At 41.0% G+C, this 25,613-nt stretch overlaps 1 protein-coding gene across 1 annotated transcript in view; it reads left to right on the forward strand.

Moving 5' to 3' along the window:
• Window positions 1–25,613, forward strand: part of PLG (plasminogen) — a 191,103-nt gene that overhangs the window by 127,127 nt on the left and 38,363 nt on the right. Inside the window, exon 9 of the mRNA XM_089668611.1 lies at window positions 5,469–5,590. Within this exon, the coding sequence (XP_089524737.1) occupies window positions 5,469–5,590 (122 nt within the window). The remainder of the gene's footprint in view (window positions 1–5,468; window positions 5,591–25,613) is intronic.

A 25,613-nucleotide genomic window follows, 5' to 3' on the forward strand; every position in this document is an offset into this window, starting at 1 on the left:
CACACCACAACACAAGTGCAGTGCTAGTTTTCTTTGCTTCCATTACCATGCACTGGCAGCCTATTTAAAACAAATGCAATGCCTTAATCCAATTCAAGTGTAAAATACTGCATGTTATTGTGTCTGTGTGCGTCACCACAGCAGAAGGGACAAGTGTGAGGAGGCCCTCTGTGTTGTGTCAGTAAAAAAAGTTGATGGTGTGAACCTCCTGCGCTCCCAAGTGTTAATTTAAAACTAAAAATAGTAAATCAAATAAATATGTGTATAAATCCCAAAGGAAGCTGCTAGCATTAAATCATATACCAGTGATTCAGTAAATATAAAACATAAGGAATGCTGCGCTACATTCAAATCATAGAGAAATGTGAATGTGGGATCCCAAAATATCAAATAAAATGTGACAATGTTATCAATACAGATCAATACGTGTTCATTGATAATATCATAAATCAAATAAATAACTCAAAACATGTGGAAACACAAAAACCATATCTATATATATGTGCATCAACCAAAAATACACATATATATGATGTAATCACACGTGCCTATTGTGAAGTGAAAATAACCATAATAATGGTACACACAAATTAATATCTCAAAGTCCAAAAAATATATTGTTGGTGACAAAAACAGTAAACGGTGCTTCGAAATTATACTGTTACTGACCACAGGTGAAAAAACTCGTGCAGGTTTCTGGGTGTATACAGATCTGAGAATCCAACCACCATCTGGATTAGCCTCTCACCTCATCCCTTCGACCATTGCGGATCAAAGAGCAGTAGTGGATCCCTCTCACAGATCCTCCAAGCACCAAAACACTCCAAAGGCAGTTTTCTCAGAGTATAATATTCCCACTATGGCTCTTCTCCAGGAAAAGTTGTAATATCAATCTCTGAAAATGAGACAAAGGAATCCTCCCATAGTGTAGTATATTTAATTATACCATAGGAACATGTAGCATATTTACATTGTAACTTACGTAGCAGCCAGTCCAAGAAAAAACCTCATGCTTTCAGATGAGGATATATCTGTTGGGTGTACAGCTGAATGCACAGGTGTACCAAGATGGCCACCACGCCGGAAATACGTCACCGCGTTAAGCCGACGCGTTGCGTCACAGTGTCATGTGACTTCATCAGGGCTGTCAATCACAGTGACGATCACTCTTTAAATACTCAGCTTGTTAGAAGGAACCACCCACATAGGAAGGGTTTTCTTCAGCATAATTCCAACACTACTTCCTGCGGCCATAACACTGAAGACCACAGGGGACTCCTATGTAAATACTGCATACTAGTAACTACAGCAGGCACATCTATACAGGGATCATCCGAGCACTGTATAATGATGCACCTACTAAAGTAAATATACCTAATTCTTATAAAAAACAACAAAATGCCCTGTGCACAGGTAAATATATATATACCTGTGCACAGGTATATATATATATTTCCAGATAATTATACAAAATAATTGGTTGTAGGTTTGGTATATATAATTAGAGATCATATGCGGATATTTACTATAACAAGGATTGATAATAGCATGTGTAATTATGTGAGAGATGGTCTATTTTATTTTAATTTAATTTATTTTCATTTTATTTTAATTTATTTTAATTTTTAAATTTAATAAACAATATATATTTTTTGCTTTTAATAAAATTTAATTAAAATGGGAATTTGATATAAGGGCATTTTGTTGTTTTTTATAAGAATTAGGTATATTTACTTTAGTAGGTGCATCATTATACAGTGCTCGGATGATCCCTGTATAGATGTGCCTGCTGTAGTTACTAGTATGCAGTATTTACATAGGAGTCCCCTGTGGTCTTCAGTGTTATGGCCGCAGGAAGTAGTGTTGGAATTATGCTGAAGAAAACCCTTCCTATGTAGGTGGTTCCTTCTAACAAGCTGGGTATTTAAAGAGTGATCGTCACTGTGATTGACAGCCCTGATGAAGTCACATGACACTGTGACGCAACGCGTCGGCTTAACGCGGTGACGTATTTCCGGCGTGGCGGCCATCTTGGTACACCTGTGCATTCAGCTGTACACCCAACAGATATATCCTCATCTGAAAGCATGAGGTTTTTTCTTGGACTGGCTGCTACGTAAGTTACAGTGTAAATATGCTACATGTTCCTATGGTATAATTAAATATACTACACTATGGGAGGATTCCTTTGTCTCATTTTGAGAGATTGATATTACAACTTTTCCTGGAGAAGAGCCATAGTGGGAATATTATACTCTGAGAAAACTGCCTTTGGAGTGTTTTGTTGCTTGGAGGATCTGTGAGAGGGATCCACTACTGCTCTTTGATCCGCAAGGGTCGAAGGGATGAGGTGAGAGGCTAATCCAGATGGTGGTTGGATTCTCAGATCTGTATACACCCAGAAACCTGCACGAGTTTTTTCACCTGTGGTCACTAACAGTATAATTTCGAAGCACCGTTTACTGTTTTTGTCACCAACAATATATTTTTTGGACTTTGAGATATTAATTTGTGTGTACCATTATTATGGTTATTTTCACTTCACAATAGGCACGTGTGATTACATCATATATATGTGTATTTTTGGTTGATGCACATATATATAGATATGGTTTTTGTGTTTCCACATGTTTTGAGTTATTTATTTGATTTATGATATTATCAATGAACACGTATTGATCTGTATTGATAACATTGTCACATTTTATTTGATATTTTGGGATCCCACATTCACATTTCTCTATGATTTGAATGTAGCGCAGCATTCCTTATGTTTTATAGTAAAAAAAAGTTGCTTAACCACTTGACGACCAAGCTATAGCCGAATGACGGCTACAGTGCAGTCATCTAGTTCTGGGAGGGCATCATATGATGTCCTCCAGAACCGCGCCTCCTGGTGAGCTGTGTGATTGCTGTGATTGGACGCAGCTGATGACATGACATGATAAAGGGCCAATCACAGTAGCCTTTTACTACGTAATTAGCTGTGTCCAATGACATAGCTGATCACAATGCAAATACAGTTGTCGGTTATTGGTTGCACTTTCTGGGAGAGAGGCCAGCCGGTAATTGGCAAGTGTATTTAGAAAGTCAGAGGCAGTCCAGTGCAGCCCCCAGCCCCAAAAGTGTCCATCAGTGCAGTCCCAACAGTGTCCATCAGTGCTGCCAGTCAGTGATCATCAGTGTCGCCAGTCCATGTCCATCAGTGCTGCTAGTCAGTGCCCATCAGTGCTGCCAGTCAGTGCAGCCTATCAGTGACCTTCAGTGCTGCCTATCAGTGCCCCATATCAGTGCAACCTCATTAGTGCCTCCTCGTCAGTGTCCATCAGTGCTGCCAGTCAGTGTTGATCAGTGCTGTCAGTGGCCATCAGTGCCACATGGCAGTGTTTATCAATGCCGCCAGTCACTGATCGTCAGTGCCGCCAGTCAGTGACCATCAGTACTGCCAGTCAGTGCCGCCTATCAGTGCAGCCTCATCAGTGCCTCCTCGTCAGTGCCCATCAGTGCTGCCTCATCAGTACCCATCAGTGCTACCTATCAGTGCCCATCAGTGCTGCATATCAGTGCCCATCAGTGCTGCATATCAGTGCCCATCAGTGCAGCCTCTTCAGTGCACATCAGTGAAGATTTAAAATTACCTGTTTGCAAAATGTTATAACAGAAACTAAGAAACAAACATTTTTTTTCAACATTTTGGGTCTTTTTTTGTTTGTTTAGCAAAAAATAAAAAAACCCAGAGGTGATTAAATACCACCAAAAGAAAGCTCTATATATCTAAAAAATGCTAAAACTGTACTGTGTATAGTGTTGCATGCCCACGCAATAGTCATGCAAAGTACAACAGCACTAAAAGCTGAAAATTGGCTTGGGCAGAAAGTGTGTGAAAGTGCCCAGTAGGCAAGTGGTTAAAAAGTTCAGTAGCACCTTTGTAAAAATGATCTATGCTTCAGTCACAATGTTCAATGTTACAGAACTATAGGCAGTCATATTTACCTTTATTAGAGATTGATTGCATTTAAATGTGAAGAACAATGGGCCAAATGTAAGAATAAACAAGTGCTTTTGCACTGTGCCTGGTCATTAAAGCTTGGTATGCATGGGCCAAAAACCGTCCAAATAGGATTGGTTTGGCAGGAACCGGCCACCTTTCGGCCTGCATGTACAGCTGTCTGTTCTGCAGAAGCAGGTCTTACAACCAGCTTCTGTAGAAGGGGCATGCTGGAAAACCAGCATCGGACGAGCATCCAATCAGCATCAGACCAGCATGCAATCAGCACAACCAATGGCACGCCACGTCAAAACACAAAGACACAGCGGGAGAAAGCGCAGCACCAACATCACTTGTGTTAGTACAGCAATCTCTCCTTTTTTTTTGTTCAACGCACTAGACTGAACGAAAAAATAACTTATAGCGTGTACACCTCTTTAGTTAATTGATATTACATTTGAGAAATATTTTCTCTGGTCATTTCACAGTCTATATTTGGAGAGTTTTATATATTTCACATGACAAGGACAGAGAAATTCTAGTTTCCTAATACTATACCAGGTGAGAAATACTTAACAGAGTTGCAGCCTGCAGTGTCGATTAGAAGACGTGTTCTGGAATCTCCAATGTGTTATAGTGTCTTTTGTGTTTTTTTTAATTTATACAATGGCTGTAATAAATTGACACATAAGCTCCGTTCACACTGGTGCGACTTGTCATGCGATTTGACAGTTCCAACTCACATGACAAGTCACACCCTATTGTCAGCAATGGAACTGTTCAAATCGGTGCGGCTCCAACTTTGCGATGCTGCACCGAAAAAAAGGTTCCTGCATGATTTTTTGCGTTTTCACGTGCAACTTGCATAGACGTTTGTGCATGAAGTCGCACAGATATAAAGCAAGTCGCACCAGAAATTCCACTGACCTGTGACTTTGAAATCATGCTACTTCAAGTGAGGGAGCACAATTTCAAAATTGCATTCAGTACAGATACTATTTGTATACTCCAACTTTCTGCGAGGGTCCTAGGTGAGAACTATGATCCATGTAGATGGAATAGAATGGCTGAGGATGGGAAATATGCTCTCTTCAAGGTGTAGACTGTGCTCCTGTTGCTGTTCCTTACCAAAGCCTTAGTAGCAGGATTATAACTAATATGGCAGGCAGAACGAGGCCAACAAATGACAAGTGACAGGTAAACAGGTTAGGGTATCAGTCATTAGGCAAATTTGTAATCAAGGACAAAATATAGCCAGGTAGGGCTAGTGCCAGAACATTAAACAGAAGCACAGTTGGGTATATAGCCAGATGCCACTGACTGGGATAGCTAGGACCATGAATCAAAACCAAAGAATGGAGAAAACCTAATAAAGTGTGTAAGAGTAGAAAGGTAATCAGCATATTTAGTTCAAACCTTTCATCTGACCTGCTTTGACATACTTATATGATATTTTCTAAACCAAAATATTTTTTTTTAGGAATCTAGAAAAGAATTATTGCAGAAACCCTGATGGGGAGACAATGCCCTGGTGTTATACCACAGACAAAGCAACACGATGGGAATATTGTGAAATACCCAACTGTGATTTGCAACCTATTGGTAAAGCTATTTATTATATGGTGCATAATGTTTCTCCTTGTTTCACAACTAGAATTTAATCTGAAGACTTTAGAGACACAATGTCACCTTACCCATTCCGGGCTAAGTGACAGTGTCTGTGTAAAGCCCACCCCCAATCACCTTATATTTACATCTCTGGTGCTCCTTAACACTCCTACTGTAGCTGCAACTGAACATTATGGGTATGGGGAAACATGTAACCTTCTTCCATGATGAAGTGCTGGGGCCTAGCAGCCAATCATTTGTCACATAACAGAGTGGGTGAAATCACCACTCCTGCTCAGCTCCAAAATCACACAATTTGGTTGGACGATAGACTTTACACAGGCAATGTCACTTTGCCCTGAATGGGTAAGGTGGCATTGTTTCTTTAAATATCATTAACATTGATCAACACAGAAACCTATTTACAGTTGCAAGAAAAAGTATGTGAACCCCTTGGGATTACGTGGAGTTTTGCATGAATTGGGCATAAAATGTGCTCTGAACGTCATCTAAGTCACAACAATAGAAGAACACAGTCTGCTGAACATAATACTACACAAACATTAGATGTTGCCATGGTTTAATTGCACATAACATGTGAACATTCACAGTGCAGGGAGGAAAAAGTATGTGAACCTTTGGACTTAATAACTGGTTGACCCTCCTTTGGCAGCAATAACCACAACCAAATGTTTCCTGTAGTTGCAGATCAGACCTGCACAACGATCTGGAGTAATTTTGGACCACTCCTCTTCACAAAACTGTTTCAGTGTAGCAATATTCTTGGGATGTCTGGTGTGAATCGCTCTCTTAAGGTCATGCCACAGCATTTCAATCGGGTTGAGGTCAGGACTCTGACTGGGCCACTCCAGAAGGCGTATTCTGTGCTGTTGCAGCCATTGTTTTGTTGAATTACTTGTATGCTTTGGGTCATTGTCCTGTTGCATCACCCATCCTCTGCGGAGCTTCAGTTGGCGGACAGATGGTCATACGTTTTCCTGCAAAATGTCTTGATAAACTCTGGAATTCATTTTCCCATCAATGACAACAATCCGTCCAGGCCCTGAGGCAGCAAAGCAGCCCCAAACCATGATGCTCCCTCCGCCATGTTTCACAGTGGGGATGAGGTTTTGATGTTGGTGTGCTGTGCCTTTTTTTCTCCACACAGTGTTGTGTGTTCTTCCCAAACAACTCAATCTTGGTTTCATCTGTCCACAGTATATTTTGCCAGTAGTGCTGTGGAACATCCAGGTGCTCTTTTGCAAACTTCAAACGTGCTGCAATATTCTTTTTTGGCAGCAATGGCTTCCTCCGTGGTGTCCTCCCATGTACTCCATTCTTGTTTAATGTTTTCCTTATTGTAGATGTGTCAACAAAACTGTTAGCATGTGCCAGAGATTTCTGTAGGTCTTTAGCTGACACTCTGGGATTCTTCTTTACCTCATGCAGCATTCTGCACTGTGCTCTTGCAGTCATTTTTACAGGACGACCACGCCTAGGGAGAGTAGCAACAGTGCTAAACTTTCTCCATTTGTAGACAGTCTGTCTTACCGTGGACACATGAACATCAAGGCTTTTGGAGATACTTTTGGAACCCTTTCCAGCTTCATGCAAGTCAACAATTCTTGATCGTAGGTCTTCTGAGAGCTCTTTTCTGCGAGGCATGGTTCACATCAGACCGTGCTTCTTGAAACCAGTAAACCCAAAACAGGTGTGTGTTTTTGAAAGGCAGGACAGCTGTCAGCAACACATCCAATATCATCACACTGATTGGAGTCAAGGTTGGCTCACTCCTGGTTCCAATTAGCTCTGGGAGAAGTCATTAAGCTAGGGCCTCACATACTTTTTCCTCCCTGCACTGTGAATGTTTACATGTTATGTACAATTAAACCATGGCAACATCTAATGTTTGTGTAGTATTATGTTCAGCAGACTGTGTTCTTCTATTGCTGTGACTTAGATGACGTTCAGAGCACATTTTATGCCCAATTCATGCAAAACTCCACATAATCCCAAAGGGTTCACATACTTTTTCTTGCAACTGTACTTCAAATTCAACTTCAGGCAAACAACTAAACACTAAATGCTTATATAGGTAGTGTTATTCCTGCCAGCGTGTAAGTAATCCTCTGCAGCCAGTCTTGCCACCTAGCACCTTGATAGACAGCCAAGACTGGTCTTTCACTAAAGCTACAGCTCTAAAGCAAGATCTATGAAAACTCACAGCTCATTAATTGGACAGTGAAGGAGAAACAGGACACTGGTAGGTTATGCCTCTGCTCTGTCCTTCTGCCAGCATGTTCACCACCAGCACATGAGTGCTGCTTTATATGGAATTTATATAACAGTATTGAGGTACAGCTAAAGCCAAACACTAAAATCTCTCTATGCTTTAATTCATTTTCATAATCATGTTTGATGTTTTAGATCTGCAGTATTCAATTGAATAATACCTAGTTATCCTGCCATGAAGGTCCATGTTCATGCACTCTCTGTTATGGTTGACAATGCTCTGTTTCCCATTTCCTCTCCAGGGTTGTCTCCCTGTCATATGCTCTTCCAGTGAAGCCTTTAAGTGGCCATGCTGATGTTCATTGTTTAGACATATTGTACTTTGTCACCATCAGAAAGCTAACCCTGAGTAATGGTGTGCTACTACTGCTCAACATGAGGAAAGAGGTTTGAAGGGATCAGCAGCACTAACATGTAAAAAAAATAAAATAAAATAAAAAAAAATGGAATTTAGCTTTATTTAGCTTTGATATATTTTATTGAAAATATAGTTATACAACACATACATACCATACACCAACCCACCCAACACTAAACCTTGCAGGTTCTATAATCTACCTTTTTTATTTTGAAATGGGGCAATTAACTTTGGATTTTGTTTCTATGAAACAACCAGGTTTTACATAGTTAGTCTGGCTGAAAAAGACAAAAGTCCATCCAGTTCAACCATAAAAAAAAAGTTATAATCCTATACCCACAGTTGATCCAAAGGAAGGCAAAAAACCCAGCAAAGCATGATCCATTTTTCTCCTGCAGGGTAAAAAAAATCCTTCCTGATCCCCCGAGAGGCAGTCGAATATTCCCTGGATCAACTTTACTTATAAATGTTAGTATCCAGTTATATTATGTGTATCTAAGAAATAATCCAGGCCTTTTTTAAAGCAATCCAGTGAGCTGTCCAGAACCAACTCTTGAGGGAGTCTATTCCACATTTTCACAGCTCTTACTGTGAAGAAACCTTTCTGTGTTTGGAGAGTAAATTTCTTTTCCTCCAGACGTAAAGAGTGCCCCCTTGTCCTCTGTGATGAACTCAGAGTGAATAGCGCTACACCAAGTTCACTATAGGAACCACTCATGTATTTATACATGTTGATCATATCCCCCCTTAATCTCCTCTTCTCAAGAGAGAATAAATTCAGTTCCTTTAATCTTTCCTCATAGCTGAGCTCCTCCATGCCTCTTATCAGTTTGGTTGATGAGGTCTTACTAATGATTTGTACAGGGGTAATATGATATTTCTCTCTCTGGAGTCTATACCTCTTTTAATACAAGAGAGGATTATGCTCACTTTAGAAACCGCGGCTTGGCATTGCATGCCATTATTAAGCTTGTGATCTACCAGAACTCCCAGTATCTTCTCCACCATTGATTCCCCCAGTTGTAACCCCCCTAGTATGTATGATGCATGCATATTCTTAGCCCCCAAGTGCATAACCTTACATGTATCAACATTAAATCTCATTTGTCACATAGTTGCCCAATTAAACAGTGCATTGAGGTCGACTTGTAAGCTGAAGACATCCTGTAAGGACGTTATTTCACTGCACAGCTTGGTGTCATCTGAAAAGACTGAAATGGGATTTTTAATCCCAGACCCTATATCATTTATAAATATATTAAAAAGTAAGGGTCCCAACACTGAACCTTGGGGTACACCCAGGGGCAGACTGACAACTCATGGGGCCCCTGTGCAATAGGGGATCACGGGGCCCCTGTGCAATAGGGGATCATGGGGCCCCTGTGCCCTTGCCCAAACTCAAAAAAGCCTATGAAAAAGGTACCAGGGGCATCTCATGGGGCCCCCTACTGACCCCGGGCCCTTGGGCAGTGCCCAAGTTTCCAAATGGTCAGTCCGCCCCTGGGTACACCACTGACAACCCTAGACCATTCAGAGTATGAATCATTAACCACTACTCTCTGAATACGATCTTTTTAGCCAGTTTTCTATCCATTTACAAATTGATTTTTTTCAAGCCCATAGACTTTACCTTACACATTAGCCATGTGAGGGGAACTGTGTCAAATGCTTTTGAAAAATCCAAGTATTGTATACATCCACCGCCACCCCTCTGTCCAAAGTTTTGGTCACCTCCTCATAAAAAGAAATCAGATTTGTTTGACAACTTCTGTCTTTCATGAATCCATGCTGTCTGTTGCTTAAAATGTTTTTTTTTCAGCAAGAAATCTGGTCTTTTATTAAACTCTCCAGTATCTTCCCAACTATAGAAGTTAAACTAACAGGTCTATAATTACTTGGTAAATATTTTGATCCATTTTTAACCACTTGCCAACCGGACACTTTCACCCCCTTCCTGCCCAGGCCCATTTTCAGCTTTTAGTGCTGTCTCACTTTGAATGACAATTGCGCAGTCATGCAACACTGTACCCATATGACATTTTTCAATTTTTTTTTGAGACAGATAGAACTTTCTTTTGGTGGTATTTAATCACCTCTGGGTTTTTTTATTTTTTGATAAACAAACCAAAAACAACTGAAAATTTTAAAAAAGTATTTTTCTTAGTTTCTGTTATAAAATTTTGTAATTTAGTAATTTTTCTCCTTCACTGATGTGTGCTAATGAGGCTGCACTGATGGGCACTGATAGGCGGCACTGATGAGGAGGCACTGGTAGGTGGCACTGATGGGCATTGACAGGCATTACTGGTGGGCATTCACAGACATCACTGATGGGCCCTGAAAGGCAGTACTCATATATGGCACTGATAGGTGGCACTGATAGGTGGCACTGATAGACAGCACTGACTGGCTCTGATAGACAGCACTGACTGCCTCTGATAGGTGGCAATGACTGGCACTGTTAGGTGGCACTGACTGGAACGGTTAGGTGGCACTGACTGGCACTGATAGGCAGCACTGATGGGTTCTGATAGGCTGCACTTACTGGCACTGATAGGTGACACTGACTGGCACTGATAGTTGGCACTGAAAGGCAGCTCAGATGGGCACTGATATGTGGCATTGATGTGCACTGATGGTCAATGACAGGTGGCATTGATGGACGCTGACAGGTGGCACTGATGGGGCTACACTGATAATCAGGGCACTGATCATCAGTGCCCTGATGGTCAGTGTAGATGTCCCCTCTGAGGAATGCTGATTACCGGCTCTCCTCTCCTCAGGAGCTGTCAGCATGACCGCTCAAGAGGAGAGAAATGCCAGTAACCTGCATTTCCTTATTTACATGCGATTAGCTGTGATTGGACACAGCTGATTATATGACAGAGCCGAAGTCATCGGCTCTTTCCGCTGATCGGTGATCCACTGTGTCCCACACATGGTTAGAGTGGAAAGACGTCATATGATGTCCTCCCAGAATGATGGAACCACCTTGTCCTCCCAGAACGATAGAACCACCTTGCGCCCATCATTTCCTTATATGGCGGGTGGGGGGCGGTCTAATATAGGCACCACATTGGCCTTACGCCAGTCCAGTGGTACTATGCCAGTCATTAAAGAGTCCCTAAAAATTTGAAATAATGGCTTTGAAATGACAGAGGTTTTGACCCGGTAGTAAACAGGAAAGTCTATTGTAATATATTATATGGCTCTTCAGAGTTTTCTTTATTGTGCTGGACCACATCAACATATTTTATCATATGACTCAAGGTGGATATAGACATGAGATACCTGGATCACATTAAATGCAGACTTCCATGAGTTGGTCACTCTTCCCCATGAGTTAACTTGGCTCTAATAGCTGTTAACCTATCCACCCTTCTTGCTTTATCTAAATATGTAATATGTTCTGCCTCCCCAGCCATGTATGCAGTTTCTGACCATCTCTTGTGTAATGTCCGCAGTCTCTAACCATCTCCTGTAGTATGTCTACAGTCTCTGTGGGCTGTGATGTAAGGGGAAGCTCTGTGGACTCTAGTGTAAAGAGGGGGCTGTGGTGACCAGAGACCCCCTTACATCAGAGCCTTAAGAGTTCTCCTTTACATCAGGGTTCACATTGTTCCCTTTTATGTCAGGGTCCACAGAGTTCCCCCTTACAATGCAAAGAAGTACTCTGTATTGGGTTATATTAACCTGACCTTTATATAATTGGAAAAATATGTCTTTGCCTTTTGTTATACCTTAAACACATTGCTGATAGCACTAGCTACACACGTGTAGCCTAAATATTGATATTTGCACTGTTTTGAACTGAAAATGGCCACTTTATGTATTTTTTGAAGTGTCAGTAAAAAATGTGGCTATGTCAGTAAATTTCATGATTTTTGTCAGTAAAAAAAACTGGTGCTGTTTATAAATTTTCGCATATGTATGGCATATGTATGTGACATGCGTGCTGTTGCACATGATACATTTTTTTGTTGGGGTATTGTTTTAAAGTCTGATATGATAGAAAACTGGACTTTTTCCAAAGCTGATTGTGAACCATTTTACACAGCAGGCATCTTCCACGCTTAAAAAAATAAACTTTAAAAACATTACTGTTTTATTGGGGAATCAGGGATATTATGTACAATTGTGTTCGTAAGACCTAGAGCTCTCTACTATACACAAAAGAAGGTTTATTTGGTAAAATTTTACCCAAAGTGGGATTGCTACATAAACTGGTCAGTGTTTTTAACAATGTTTTTTCCAATTGCCTATATTGGTAATTAAAACCCGTGATAAAGTCCATATCATAGGGTCTATGCACCTTATTCTTAGGCTTAAAGCAGAACTCTAGTCAGAAAGTTAAGACCTACTAGATTAATTCATGCTGGCCTTTTTTGCTGTTATATCTGTGTAAAACATTAAAAATAAGTGCCTATGCTGTTTAAAATCCAGTAATACACTGGGGTTGATTTACTAAATTCGGAGAGTGCTGCCCTGCATAGAAATCAATCAGCTTCCAGCTTTTTTGTGAAAACCTAATTGATCAAGCTGATTGGCTGATTGGCATAGCTGCACCAGATTTTGCAATCTCCAGTTTTAGTAAATCAATCCAATTGTCTCACCCTACAGTGTACAAACTCAGTTGCTCTTTATTTTTGGGGACTGTGCCAAAAATCATATCCACTAAAGGTCAGTCAGCCAACAACCTAAAGATTTAGTGCTACTCAAGGGCTCTGGGCTTCAGCAAAATGGCAGCCTCCAACAAGAAGATACTGATGTTGGACAAGAAGCCCTGGCTCACAGTCTCCACTCTAATTCATCCCAAAGGTGTTCTATCGGTTGAGGTCAGAAATTTGTGCAGGCCAGTCAAGGTCCTTCACCCCAAACTCGCTCATCCATGTACAAAAAGTACATATAGACCTTGCTTTGTGCACTGGTGTGCAGTCATGTTGGAACAGGAAAGGGCCATCTCCAAATTGTCGAAAATGTCTGGGTATGCTGACACCCTAAGAGTTCCCTTCACTGAAACTAAGGGACCAAGCCCAACCCCTGAAAAACAACCCCACACCAAAATCCCCCTCCACCATGTGGCACAATGCAGTCAGGTAAGTACCATTCTCCTGGCAACCACCAAATCCAGACACATCCAGTGGTGGCGTGCTTTACACCACTGCATCCAACACCTTGCTTTGCTCTTGGTGATGTAATGCAGCTGTTCGGCCATGGAAACCCATTACATGAAGCTCTGTATGCACTGCTGTCCTAATCTGAAGGCCACATGACGTTTGGAGGTCTTTAGCTATTGACTCTGCAGACAGTTGGCAACTTCTGTGCACTGTGCACTTCAGCATGTGCCGACCCCGCTCTGTTCTGAGTTTCTGTTGTTCCCAGTTGGTTCCACTGTGTTACAATACCACCAACAGTTGACTCTGAAATATTTAGTAACAAGAAAATTTGCACACGTGGCAACCTATCACGGTACCACGTTTGAATTCACTGAGCTCCTGAGAGTGACCCATTCTTTCACAAATGTTTGTAGAAGCAGTCTGCATGCCTAGGTGCTTGCTTTTATACACCTGTGGCCATAGAGGTGATTGGAACATCTGGATCCAATGATTTGGAGGGGTGTCCCAATAGTTTTGGCAATATATTGTATATCCTTCATCAAAAAAGGTCAAACAGTTTTCCCTACATAAAAGGCAACACAGATGAACACAGCTGAATAGGATTAATTGACAATACCTACAGTCGATGTAGTGATGTGGTAGGATAACTCATGAATGGGTAACCAAACAGTTGTATCTTCTATCCATGGTCATTGTGGGCATTGCCAGCACCTAAAGGTGCATTTCCATATACAAGTGTCCCCCCCCTGAGTAAATTTGTCCCGAATAGATATGCCATGTCTGTACACAATCTCTGGGGTCAGACATAGGTACCTACTAGAGATGAGCGAATCGAACTAGGCGAACCGGAATTCGAGTCGAATTTCAGGAAATATTCGATTCGTGTCGAAACCGAAATTTTGCCTACTTCGGGTGCGCGAATCGAACATTTCCCGATCAGCCGGCAAAAGTGTCCCTGCAGTGAGCTCCGCTATTTCTGACAGTTCTCTGACAGAAGGAACACATGTTTAGCGGTTGAAACATTGTATCTATTAGTTTACATTTAGGATACAGATGTTTCAACCACTGTACATGTGAAGAAGTTGTGAGAGAACTGTCAGAAATAGAGGAACTCTGCACATACACTTTTTGCCGGCTTGGAATTATTCTTCTTTTCATCCTACTTCTTCTTCTTCTTCATCCTCAGAAGAAGAGGATGAGGATGAGGATGAAGAAGAAGAAGAAGAAGAAGAAGAAGAAGTAGGATGAAAAGAAGAATAATTCCAAGCCGGCAAAAAGTGTATGTGCAGAGTTCCTCTATTTCTGACAGTTCTCTCACAGCTTCTTCACATGTACAGCGGTTGAAACATCTGTATCCTAAATGGAAACTAATAGATACAATTTGTATCTATTAGTTTCCATTTAGGATACAGATGTTTCAACCGCTGTACATGTGAAGAAGCTGTGAGAGAACTGTCAGAAATAGAGGAACTCTGCACATACACTTTTTGCCGGCTTGGAATTATTCTTCTTTTCATTCTTCTTCTTCTTCCTCATCCTCATCCTCATCCTCATCCTCTTCTTCTGAGGATGAGGATGAAGAAGAAGAAGAAGAAGAAGTAGGATGAAAAGAAGAATAATTCCAAGCCGGCAAAAAGTGTATGTGCAGAGTTCCTCTATTCTGCAGATACACTTAGAGGAGCTCTGCAGATACACTTAGAGGAGCTCTGCACATACACTTTTTGCCGGCTTGGAATTAATCTTATTTTCATCCTACTTCTTCTTCTTCTTCTTCTTCTCCTTCATCCTCATCCTCAGAAGAAGAAGAGGATGAGGATGAGGATGAAGAAGAAGAAGAAGAAGTAGGATGAAAATAAGAATAATTCCAAACCGGAAAAAAGTGTATGTGCAGAGCTCCTCTAAGTGTATCTGCAGAGCTCCTCTAAGTGTATCTGCAGAATAGAGGAACTCTGCACATACACTTTTTGCCGGAAACCGCTGTATGGAGTGAATGTCCCAGAACTGTCAGAAATAGACTATTTATGACAGTTCTGGGACATTCACTGCATACAGCTGTTTTAACCGCTGTATGGAGGGAATGTCATGGAACTGTCAGAAATAGACTATTAATGACAGTTCTGGGACTGTCCTTCAATGCAGCGGTTGAAACATTGTATGTATTTGTTTCCATAAATGGATCCATTTATGGAAACAAATACATACAATGTTTCAACCGCTGTATGGAAGGACAGTCCCACAACTGTCATTAATAGTCTATTTCTGACAGTTCCATGACATTCCCTCCATACAGCGGTTAAAACAGCTGTATGGAGTGAATGTCCCAGATCTATCAGAAATAGACTATTTATGACAGTTCTGGGACATTCACTGCATACAGCTGTTTTAACCGCTGTATGGAGGGAATGTCATGGAACTGTCAGAAATAGACTATTAATGACAGTTCTGGGACTGTCCTTCCATGCAGCGGTTGAAACATTGTATGTATTTGTTTCCATAAATGGATCCATTTATGGAAACAAATACATACAATGTTTCAACCGCTGTATGGAAGGACAGTCCCACAACTGTCATTAATAGTCTATTTCTGACAGTTCCATGACATTCCCTCCATACAGCGGTTAAAACAGCTGTATGGAGTGAATGTCCCAGATCTATCAGAAATAGACTATTTATGACAGTTCTGGGACATTCACTCCATACAGCTGTTTTAACCGCTGTATGGAGGGAATGTCATGGAACTGTCAGAAATAGACTATTAATGACAGTTCTGGGACTGTCCTTCAATGCAGCGGTTGAAACATTGTATGTATTTGTTTCCATAAATGGATCCATTTATGGAAACAAATACATACAATGTTTCAACCGCTGCATGGAAGGACAGTCCCAGAACTGTCATTAATAGTCTATTTCTGACAGTTCCATGACATTCCCTCCATACAGCGGTTAAAACAGCTGTATGGAGTGAATGTCCCAGATCTATCAGAAATAGACTATTTATGACAGTTCTGGGACATTCACTGCATACAGCTGTTTTAACCGCTGTATGGAGGGAATGTCATGGAACTGTCAGAAATAGACTATTAATGACAGTTCTGGGACTGTCCTTCAATGCAGCGGTTGAAACATTGTATGTATTTGTTTCCATAAATGGATCCATTTATGGAAACAAATACATACAATGTTTCAACCGCTGCATGGAAGGACAGTCCCAGAACTGTCATTAATAGTCTATTTCTGACAGTTCCATGACATTCCCTCCATACAGCGGTTAAAACAGCTGTATGGAGTGAATGTCCCAGATCTATCAGAAATAGACTATTTATGACAGTTCTGGGACATTCACTGCATACAGCTGTTTTAACCGCTGTATGGAGGGAATGTCATGGAACTGTCAGAAATAGACTATTAATGACAGTTCTGGGACTGTCCTTCAATGCAGCGGTTGAAACATTGTATGTATTTGTTTCCATAAATGGATCCATTTATGGAAACAAATACATACAATGTTTCAACCGCTGCATGGAAGGACAGTCCCAGAACTGTCATTAATAGTCTATTTCTGACAGTTCCATGACATTCCCTCCATACAGCGGTTAAAACAGCTGTATGGAGTGAATGTCCCAGATCTATCAGAAATAGACTATTTATGACAGTTCTGGGACATTCACTGCATACAGCTGTTTTAACCGCTGTATGGAGGGAATGTCATGGAACTGTCAGAAATAGACTATTAATGACAGTTCTGGGACTGTCCTTCAATGCAGCGGTTGAAACATTGTATGTATTTGTTTCCATAAATGGATCCATTTATGGAAACAAATACATACAATGTTTCAACCGCTGTATGGAAGGACAGTCCCAGAACTGTCATTAATAGTCTATTTCTGACAGTTCCATGACATTCCCTCCATACAGCGGTTAAAACAGCTGTATGGAGTGAATGTCCCAGATCTATCAGAAATAGACTATTTATGACAGTTCTGGGACATTCACTGCATACAGCTGTTTTAACCGCTGTATGGAGGGAATGTCATGGAACTGTCAGAAATAGACTATTAATGACAGTTCTGGGACTGTCCTTCAATGCAGCGGTTGAAACATTGTATGTATTTGTTTCCATAAATGGATCCATTTATGGAAACAAATACATACAATGTTTCAACCGCTGCATGGAAGGACAGTCCCAGAACTGTCATTAATAGTCTATTTCTGACAGTTCCATGACATTCCCTCCATACAGCGGTTAAAACAGCTGTATGGAGTGAATGTCCCAGATCTATCAGAAATAGACTATTTATGACAGTTCTGGGACATTCACTGCATACAGCTGTTTTAACCGCTGTATGGAGGGAATGTCATGGAACTGTCAGAAATAGACTATTAATGACAGTTCTGGGACTGTCCTTCAATGCAGCGGTTGAAACATTGTATGTATTTGTTTCCATAAATGGATCCATTTATGGAAACAAATACATACAATGTTTCAACCGCTGCATGGAAGGACAGTCCCAGAACTGTCATTAATAGTCTATTTCTGACAGTTCCATGACATTCCCTCCATACAGCGGTTAAAACAGCTGTATGGAGTGAATGTCCCAGATCTATCAGAAATAGACTATTTATGACAGTTCTGGGACATTCACTGCATACAGCTGTTTTAACCGCTGTATGGAGGGAATGTCATGGAACTGTCAGAAATAGACTATTAATGACAGTTCTGGGACTGTCCTTCCATGCAGCGGTTGAAACATTGTATGTATTTGTTTCCATAAATGGATCCATTTATGGAAACAAATACATACAATGTTTCAACCGCTGCATGGAAGGACAGTCCCAGAACTGTCATTAATAGTCTATTTCTGACAGTTCTATGACATTCCCTCCATACAGCGGTTGAAACCGCTGTATGGAGTGAATGTCCCAGAACTGTCAGAAATAGACAGAAACTGTCACAGAACTGTCCTTCTTCTCATCCTTCTCCTTCTTCTCATCCTTCTTCTCATCCTTCTTCTCATCCTTCTCCTTCTTCTCATCCTTCTCCTTCTTCTCATCCTTCTCCTTCTGCTCATCCTTCTTCTCATCCTTCTCCTTCTTCTCATCCTTCTCCTTCTCCTTCTTCTCATCCTTCTCCTTCTCCTTCTTCTCATCCTTCTCCTTCTTCTCATCCTTCTCCTTCTTCTCATCCTTCTCCTTCTTCTCATCCTTCTCCTTCTTCTCATCCTTCTCCTTCTCCTTCTTCTCTTCCTTCTCCTTCTTATCATCCTTCTCCTTCTTCTCATCATTCTCCTTCTTCTCATCCTTCTCCTTCTTCTCATCCTTCTTCTTCTCATCCTTTTCCTTCTTCTCATCCTTCTTCTTCTCATCCTTCTTCTTCTCATCCTTCTCCTTCTCATCCTTCTCTTTCTTCTCATCCTTCTCCTTCTCCTTCTTCTCATCCTTCTCCTTCTTCTCATCCTTCTCCTTCTCCTTCTTCTCATCCTTCTCCTTATTCTCAGCCTTCTTCTTCTCATCCTTCTCCTTCTCATCCTTCTCCTTCTCATCCTTCTCCTTCTTCTCATCCTTCTCCTTCTTCTCATCCTTCTCCTTCTCCTTCTTCTCATCCTTCTCCTTCTCCTTCTTCTCATCCTTCTCCTTCTCCTTCTTCTCATCCTTCTCCTTCTTCTCATCCTTCTCCTTCTTCTCATCCTTCTCCTTCTCCTTCTTCTCATCCTTCTCCTTCTCCTCATCCTTTTTCTTCTCATCCTTCTCCTTCTCCTTCTTCTCATCCTTCTCCTTCTTCTCATCCTTCTCCTTCTTCTCATCCTTCTCCTTCTTCTCATCCTTCTCCTTCTTCTCATCATTCTCCTTCTTCTCATCCTTCTCCTTCTTCTCATCCTTCTCATCCTTCTTCTCATCCTTCTTCTTCTCATCCTTCTCCTTCTCCTTCTTCTCATCCTTCTCCTTCTTCTCATCCTTCTCCTTCTTCTCATCCTTCTCCTTCTCATCCTTCTCCTTCTCCTTCTTCTCTTCCTTCTCCTTCTTCTCATCCTTCTCCTTCTTCTCATCCTTCTTCTTCTCATCCTTCTCCTCCTTCTTCTCATCCTTCTTCTCATCCTTCTTCTTCTCATCCTTCTCCTTCTTCTCATCCTTCTCCTTCTCCTTCTTCTCATCCTTCTCCTTCTTCTCATCCTTCTCCTTCTTCTCATCCTTCTCCTTCTTCTCATCCTTCTCCTTCTTCTCATCCTTCTCCTTCTCCTTCTTCTCTTCCTTCTCCTTCTTATCATCCTTCTCCTTCTTCTCATCATTCTCCTTCTTCTCATCCTTCTCCTTCTTCTCATCCTTCTTCTTCTCATCCTTTTCCTTCTTCTCATCCTTCTTCTTCTCATCCTTCTTCTTCTCATCCTTCTCCTTCTCATCCTTCTCTTTCTTCTCATCCTTCTCCTTCTCCTTCTTCTCATCCTTCTCCTTCTTCTCATCCTTCTCCTTCTCCTTCTTCTCATCCTTCTCCTTATTCTCAGCCTTCTTCTTCTCATCCTTCTCCTTCTCATCCTTCTCCTTCTCATCCTTCTCCTTCTTCTCATCCTTCTCCTTCTTCTCATCCTTCTCCTTCTCCTTCTTCTCATCCTTCTCCTTCTCCTTCTTCTCATCCTTCTCCTTCTCCTTCTTCTCATCCTTCTCCTTCTTCTCATCCTTCTCCTTCTTCTCATCCTTCTCCTTCTCCTTCTTCTCATCCTTCTCCTTCTCCTCATTTTTTTTCTTCTCATCCTTCTCCTTCTCCTTCTTCTCATCCTTCTCCTTCTTCTCATCCTTCTCCTTCTTCTCATCCTTCTCCTTCTTCTCATCCTTCTCCTTCTTCTCATCCTTCTCCTTCTCCTTCTTCTCTTCCTTCTCCTTCTTATCATCCTTCTCCTTCTTCTCATCATTCTCCTTCTTCTCATCCTTCTCCTTCTTCTCATCCTTCTTCTTCTCATCCTTTTCCTTCTTCTCATCCTTCTTCTTCTCATCCTTCTTCTTCTCATCCTTCTCCTTCTCATCCTTCTCTTTCTTCTCATCCTTCTCCTTCTCCTTCTTCTCATCCTTCTCCTTCTTCTCATCCTTCTCCTTCTTCTCATCCTTCTCCTTATTCTCAGCCTTCTTCTTCTCATCCTTCTCCTTCTCATCCTTCTCCTTCTCATCCTTCTCCTTCTTCTCATCCTTCTCCTTCTTCTCATCCTTCTCCTTCTCCTTCTTCTCATCCTTCTCCTTCTCCTTCTTCTCATCCTTCTCCTTCTCCTTCTTCTCATCCTTCTCCTTCTTCTCATCCTTCTCCTTCTTCTCATCCTTCTCCTTCTCCTTCTTCTCATCCTTCTCCTTCTCCTCATCCTTTTTCTTCTCATCCTTCTCCTTCTCCTTCTTCTCATCCTTCTCCTTCTTCTCATCCTTCTCCTTCTTCTCATCCTTCTCCTTCTTCTCATCCTTCTCCTTCTTCTCCTTCTTCTCATCATTCTCCTTCTTCTCATCCTTCTCCTTCTTCTCATCCTTCTCATCCTTCTTCTCATCCTTCTTCTTCTCATCCTTCTCCTTCTCCTTCTTCTCATCCTTCTCCTTCTTCTCATCCTTCTCCTTCTTCTCATCCTTCTCCTTCTCATCCTTCTCCTTCTCCTTCTTCTCTTCCTTCTCCTTCTTCTCATCCTTCTCCTTCTTCTCATCCTTCTTCTTCTCATCCTTCTCCTCCTTCTTCTCATCCTTCTTCTCATCCTTCTTCTTCTCATCCTTCTCCTTCTTCTCATCCTTCTCCTTCTCCTTCTTCTCATCCTTCTCCTTCTTCTCATCCTTCTCCTTCTTCTCATCCTTCTCCTTCTTCTCATCCTTCTCCTTCTTCTCATCCTTCTCCTTCTCCTTCTTCTCTTCCTTCTCCTTCTTATCATCCTTCTCCTTCTTCTCATCATTCTCCTTCTTCTCATCCTTCTCCTTCTTCTCATCCTTCTTCTTCTCATCCTTTTCCTTCTTCTCATCCTTCTTCTTCTCATCCTTCTTCTTCTCATCCTTCTCCTTCTCATCCTTCTCTTTCTTCTCATCCTTCTCCTTCTCCTTCTTCTCATCCTTCTCCTTCTTCTCATCCTTCTCCTTCTCCTTCTTCTCATCCTTCTCCTTATTCTCAGCCTTCTTCTTCTCATCCTTCTCCTTCTCATCCTTCTCCTTCTCATCCTTCTCCTTCTTCTCATCCTTCTCCTTCTTCTCATCCTTCTCCTTCTTCTCATCCTTCTCCTTCTCCTTCTTCTCATCCTTCTCCTTCTCCTTCTTCTCATCCTTCTCCTTCTCCTTCTTCTCATCCTTCTCCTTCTTCTCATCCTTCTCCTTCTTCTCACCCTTCTCCTTCTCCTTCTTCTCATCCTTCTCCTTCTCCTTCTTCTCATCCTTCTCCTTCTCCTTCTCCTTCCTCATCTCCAAGGGCATTTAAATTAAAGGTACAGTGTTCTGCACTAATTTAAAGGCTCTCTGAAGCCTAGAAACCCTTTAAATAAGTCATCTTCGTAGCGGAGAAATTCGCATCGAATCGAATTTCACACTGGAATTCGCCGAATCAGCCGAATCGAATTTTTCATTTCTTCGCTCATCTCTAGTACCTACCTATCATGGGATCATTTGCTAGTAGGCAGCAATATTTAAGTATCATGTCCCATGTAATATGGGTTTGGTTGAAATAAGTCATTATTAGTTTGATTGTATCAACTGATGTTTTGGGGCAGTTTTAAAATAGCAATTTGGAGCATTGTTGTCACTTAGCTCTTCAGTAAGATATCTTTAAAAGTTTGTTGCAATATCCTCTTGTGAGTAACCTGCCAATTGCCTCAATCTAATATACAACTTTGTATTGGCTGTATGGGATACTACAAATACAGTAAGTGGGGTCGGTTGTGCTCTATGCACATGTAAAATAGTATTACCCATGTTGGCTTCCTGTAAAATGTTGTACTACGTGCACCATCTGATTGAATAACAATTTATAAGTCCAAAAAAATTTGAGCTGCAACTCATTGTGAATTTTAAGTTGTATGTTTGTATTAAGTGCCAACATAAATGCTTCTAATTTTCTCCTGGTAACTGTCCACATAGCAAGGATCTCATATATGCACATGCATGTATAGGTACATGAAGAAGGCCTCATCTGAAAACAGATTCCTCTCCCAATCCCCCAGGTACAGGTTTGCATACAATGGGGTGCAGTAAGTCCCCATTGCCCTGTATCTGGTAGTAGTGAATATTGGCTCTGTATTTTCTAAAAGGGGCTGTACCAAGAGGTGGGTTGGGGATGAAACAAAGTGCTTGGAGGTGTATAGTGGAGGAGACAAGGGATGATTTGGAAGGGGGGAGTACCTGCACGTATTCTCTGAAAAAAAAGCACTGTCAGTATAAATACAAGTAGCAAAAGTACAAACTCATTAAATGCCCAAATGGATGTATCTTGTTCTTTTAGGAGCTGCTTAATAGTGAGAATGCCTGTCTCACATTGGACACTGAAATAGAGGGCTTCAATGTCAATTGTCACTAACAGTACAGAAGTAGGAATTATCGTGCCTTCCATATTTTAAGTATATCCATAGTATATTTGATAAATGAAGGCAGACATGTAATGTGTAGTGTAAGGCAAAACATCTACAAACTAGCTCGCTGAGATGGAATCAAGCCCAGAGACTATGGATCTTCCAGAGGGGCTTTGTAGACTTTTGTTGGTTTTAGGCATAGTAAACTGTAGGAACATGGAAGACGTAGGAACTCCCAGGTGTCCTTGTCTATCAAAACCTCAGATGAGCCATTAAGTCGGATTTAATTGAATTCCTTTTCAAATTCCTTGACCGTATCTACTGTAATTGGTACATACCATTCTTAATTGGCCAAAATCTAAAGACACATCTAAAGTCAAAACACATGGACATGACTGCAAGGAGGGAAACTTGGATGACTTTTTCTTAATAGGTATGTTATATGAAATTGCAATGGTGGAATCAAAAGTTGTATTTTGTGCTATTTTAACTATACTTGAGGCTGTCGTATCTCTGTGTCTGTATTGGGAGAGCAGTGTTCTCATGTATTAACTGCATCAAATCTCTCAATGCTCAACAATCATCCATAGTACTGTAAATCCTTGAAATTTATCATGCCTAGGTTGTTGTAGAATATCAGTACATTGTGTTTCAAAAAAATATTTGTATGGTTGCGAGCAAAGAGATAAATATATTTTACTAAATCAAATTTATCAGGGTTTTTGAGGGGCAAAAACTTAGATCCAGTTTCAACATCTGAAGACCCCAAGAGGTTTGCCCAATAGGGGATAGCACCTGTTTCTGTCAAGCTACTTATTTCCATCTGGGGCTATTTGCTATTTGTTGTTATATGTAAACATGCTTCAAATTTATTTTTATATTTTAATTATGTGAATAAATAATGAAAAAGTCATTTGATTTTATATAGTATTTATATGTGGATGCCTTAAAAGTCTGCTAAGTCTATATTTTTTGTGTGTGTTCTCAATTTTTCCTTGAGAGGTGGTAGGCACAATGTACTGACCTTTGGTTGGGGGGGGGGTACAACTGCTGTGACCTGGAGTTGAACTTTTGGGAAAGCATGTGAGGAATATGATGCCTACAATGCAACTGAGTCTGCTGCTGTTACCTCCTTCACTTTTGCTAGCATTGTACTCTAAAACCTTTAACTTTGCCATGGCTGTGGTGTGGTATTGTTTCTCCAAAGCCCATTGTTTCCATTTCTGCTTTCCTGCATGCAGCTCCTTCTTACCTCTGCTTCAATCTGTGCTTTCTTGCATTCAGTTTCTGCTTCCATTTCTGCTTTCATTTGAACTTTCTTGTGTGAAGCTTCTGCTTCCATCTCTGCTCTTTTGCATGCAGCTGCAGTGGCTTCTGCTTCAATCTCTGCTTTCTTACATGCACTTTCTGCTTCCATTTCTGCTTTCAATGACGCTTTCTTGCAGCTTCTGAAGTGTTTGCTTCCATCTTTGCTTTCTTTTGGGCAAAGGCTGTCTGGATTTTAGAGGTTTTAGCTTCGGCATCGGCTTTAACAAGTTTTAAGGTTGAGAGAGGAAGATCTTGATTGTAGAGACTTGGTGGATCTTGAGGAGTGTTTTGTAGATGCAGAGGGATGAGGTTTAGATGTATTAAATTGTGTGATTCTCACTTCTGCCTTTGTCTTTGTTTTTAGTACTAAACTGTCTCTCTCTAGATTAAGCTCATCAAATTCCTTTAATTCTTCCTGTGACCTTTTAGTGTTTTACCGCTTTGAGAGGTCCAGTATATTTAACCACTTGCCCTCCAGAGGATTTACCCCCCTTAATGACCAGGCCTCTTTTTGCTATTCGGTGCTGCATTATTTCAACTGATAATTGCACGGTCATGCAATGCTGTACTCAAACAAATATTACGTTCTTTTTTCAAACAAATTGAGCTTTCTTTTGGTGGTATTTGATCACCTGGGCACTTTTTATTTTTCTCGCTATAAACAAAAAAGACCGAAAATTTTTAGGAAAAACTACATTTTTTACTTTCGGCTATAAAAAATATATAGTAAAATCAAAGTTAGTCATAAATTTAGGCCAAAATGTATTCTGCTACATGTTTGATACAATGGTTTTATATGTCTTGTTACAATGTATTAGTAGGCGTACCCTCACGATTCAGGAGTGCTGATTAGGACAGGTGTTCTTTATTAACTATTACCTATATAAGAAAGCACTTTTGTTGTTTTCTCTGTTATGATTAAGCACGAGATTGTGTGAAAAGTGTTAACAAGTCCTGCATGTATGTCCTGGTGTTTTGTGTGTCCTATGTGTCCTATGGATCAATAAATACACACTATATTCATCTATCCTCTGGTGTGCTGCTGACCCTTCTTCCTATTGCATTCTCAGGTTCCCCGATGGCACGCGACTGCCCGAGAAGGCTATGGAAGGCAGTGGGGGAGGAGGGCATTGGCTCGTGCTGCTTGTAAAAGCAATCCTGCAGCTAATTAGCCACTAGGATTGCTTTTACATGAAAGCCGATCGTCAGCTGAAAAAAACGATACTAGAATAATGCCTGCAGCTGTAGGCATCATCCTGGTAGAAGCATTCAAATTCCAGTGATGTACCAGTACGTCACTGGTTCTTGTTGGGTATATATGCTATGTTCTTTTTTTTTGTATGCAGCCTGTGGGCTGAATGAAAAAAAAGAGAATAACTCTCTGCCAGAAAAAGTCTGTGGTATGCCCACCATTAGAATATACCACCTTGCATCCACCC

Source organism: Staurois parvus, unplaced genomic scaffold (genome assembly GCF_062004578.1).
Source record: "Staurois parvus isolate SC_StPar_1 unplaced genomic scaffold, SC_StPar_1.0 ptg000059l, whole genome shotgun sequence".
Lineage (NCBI taxonomy): Eukaryota > Metazoa > Chordata > Amphibia > Anura > Ranidae > Staurois > Staurois parvus.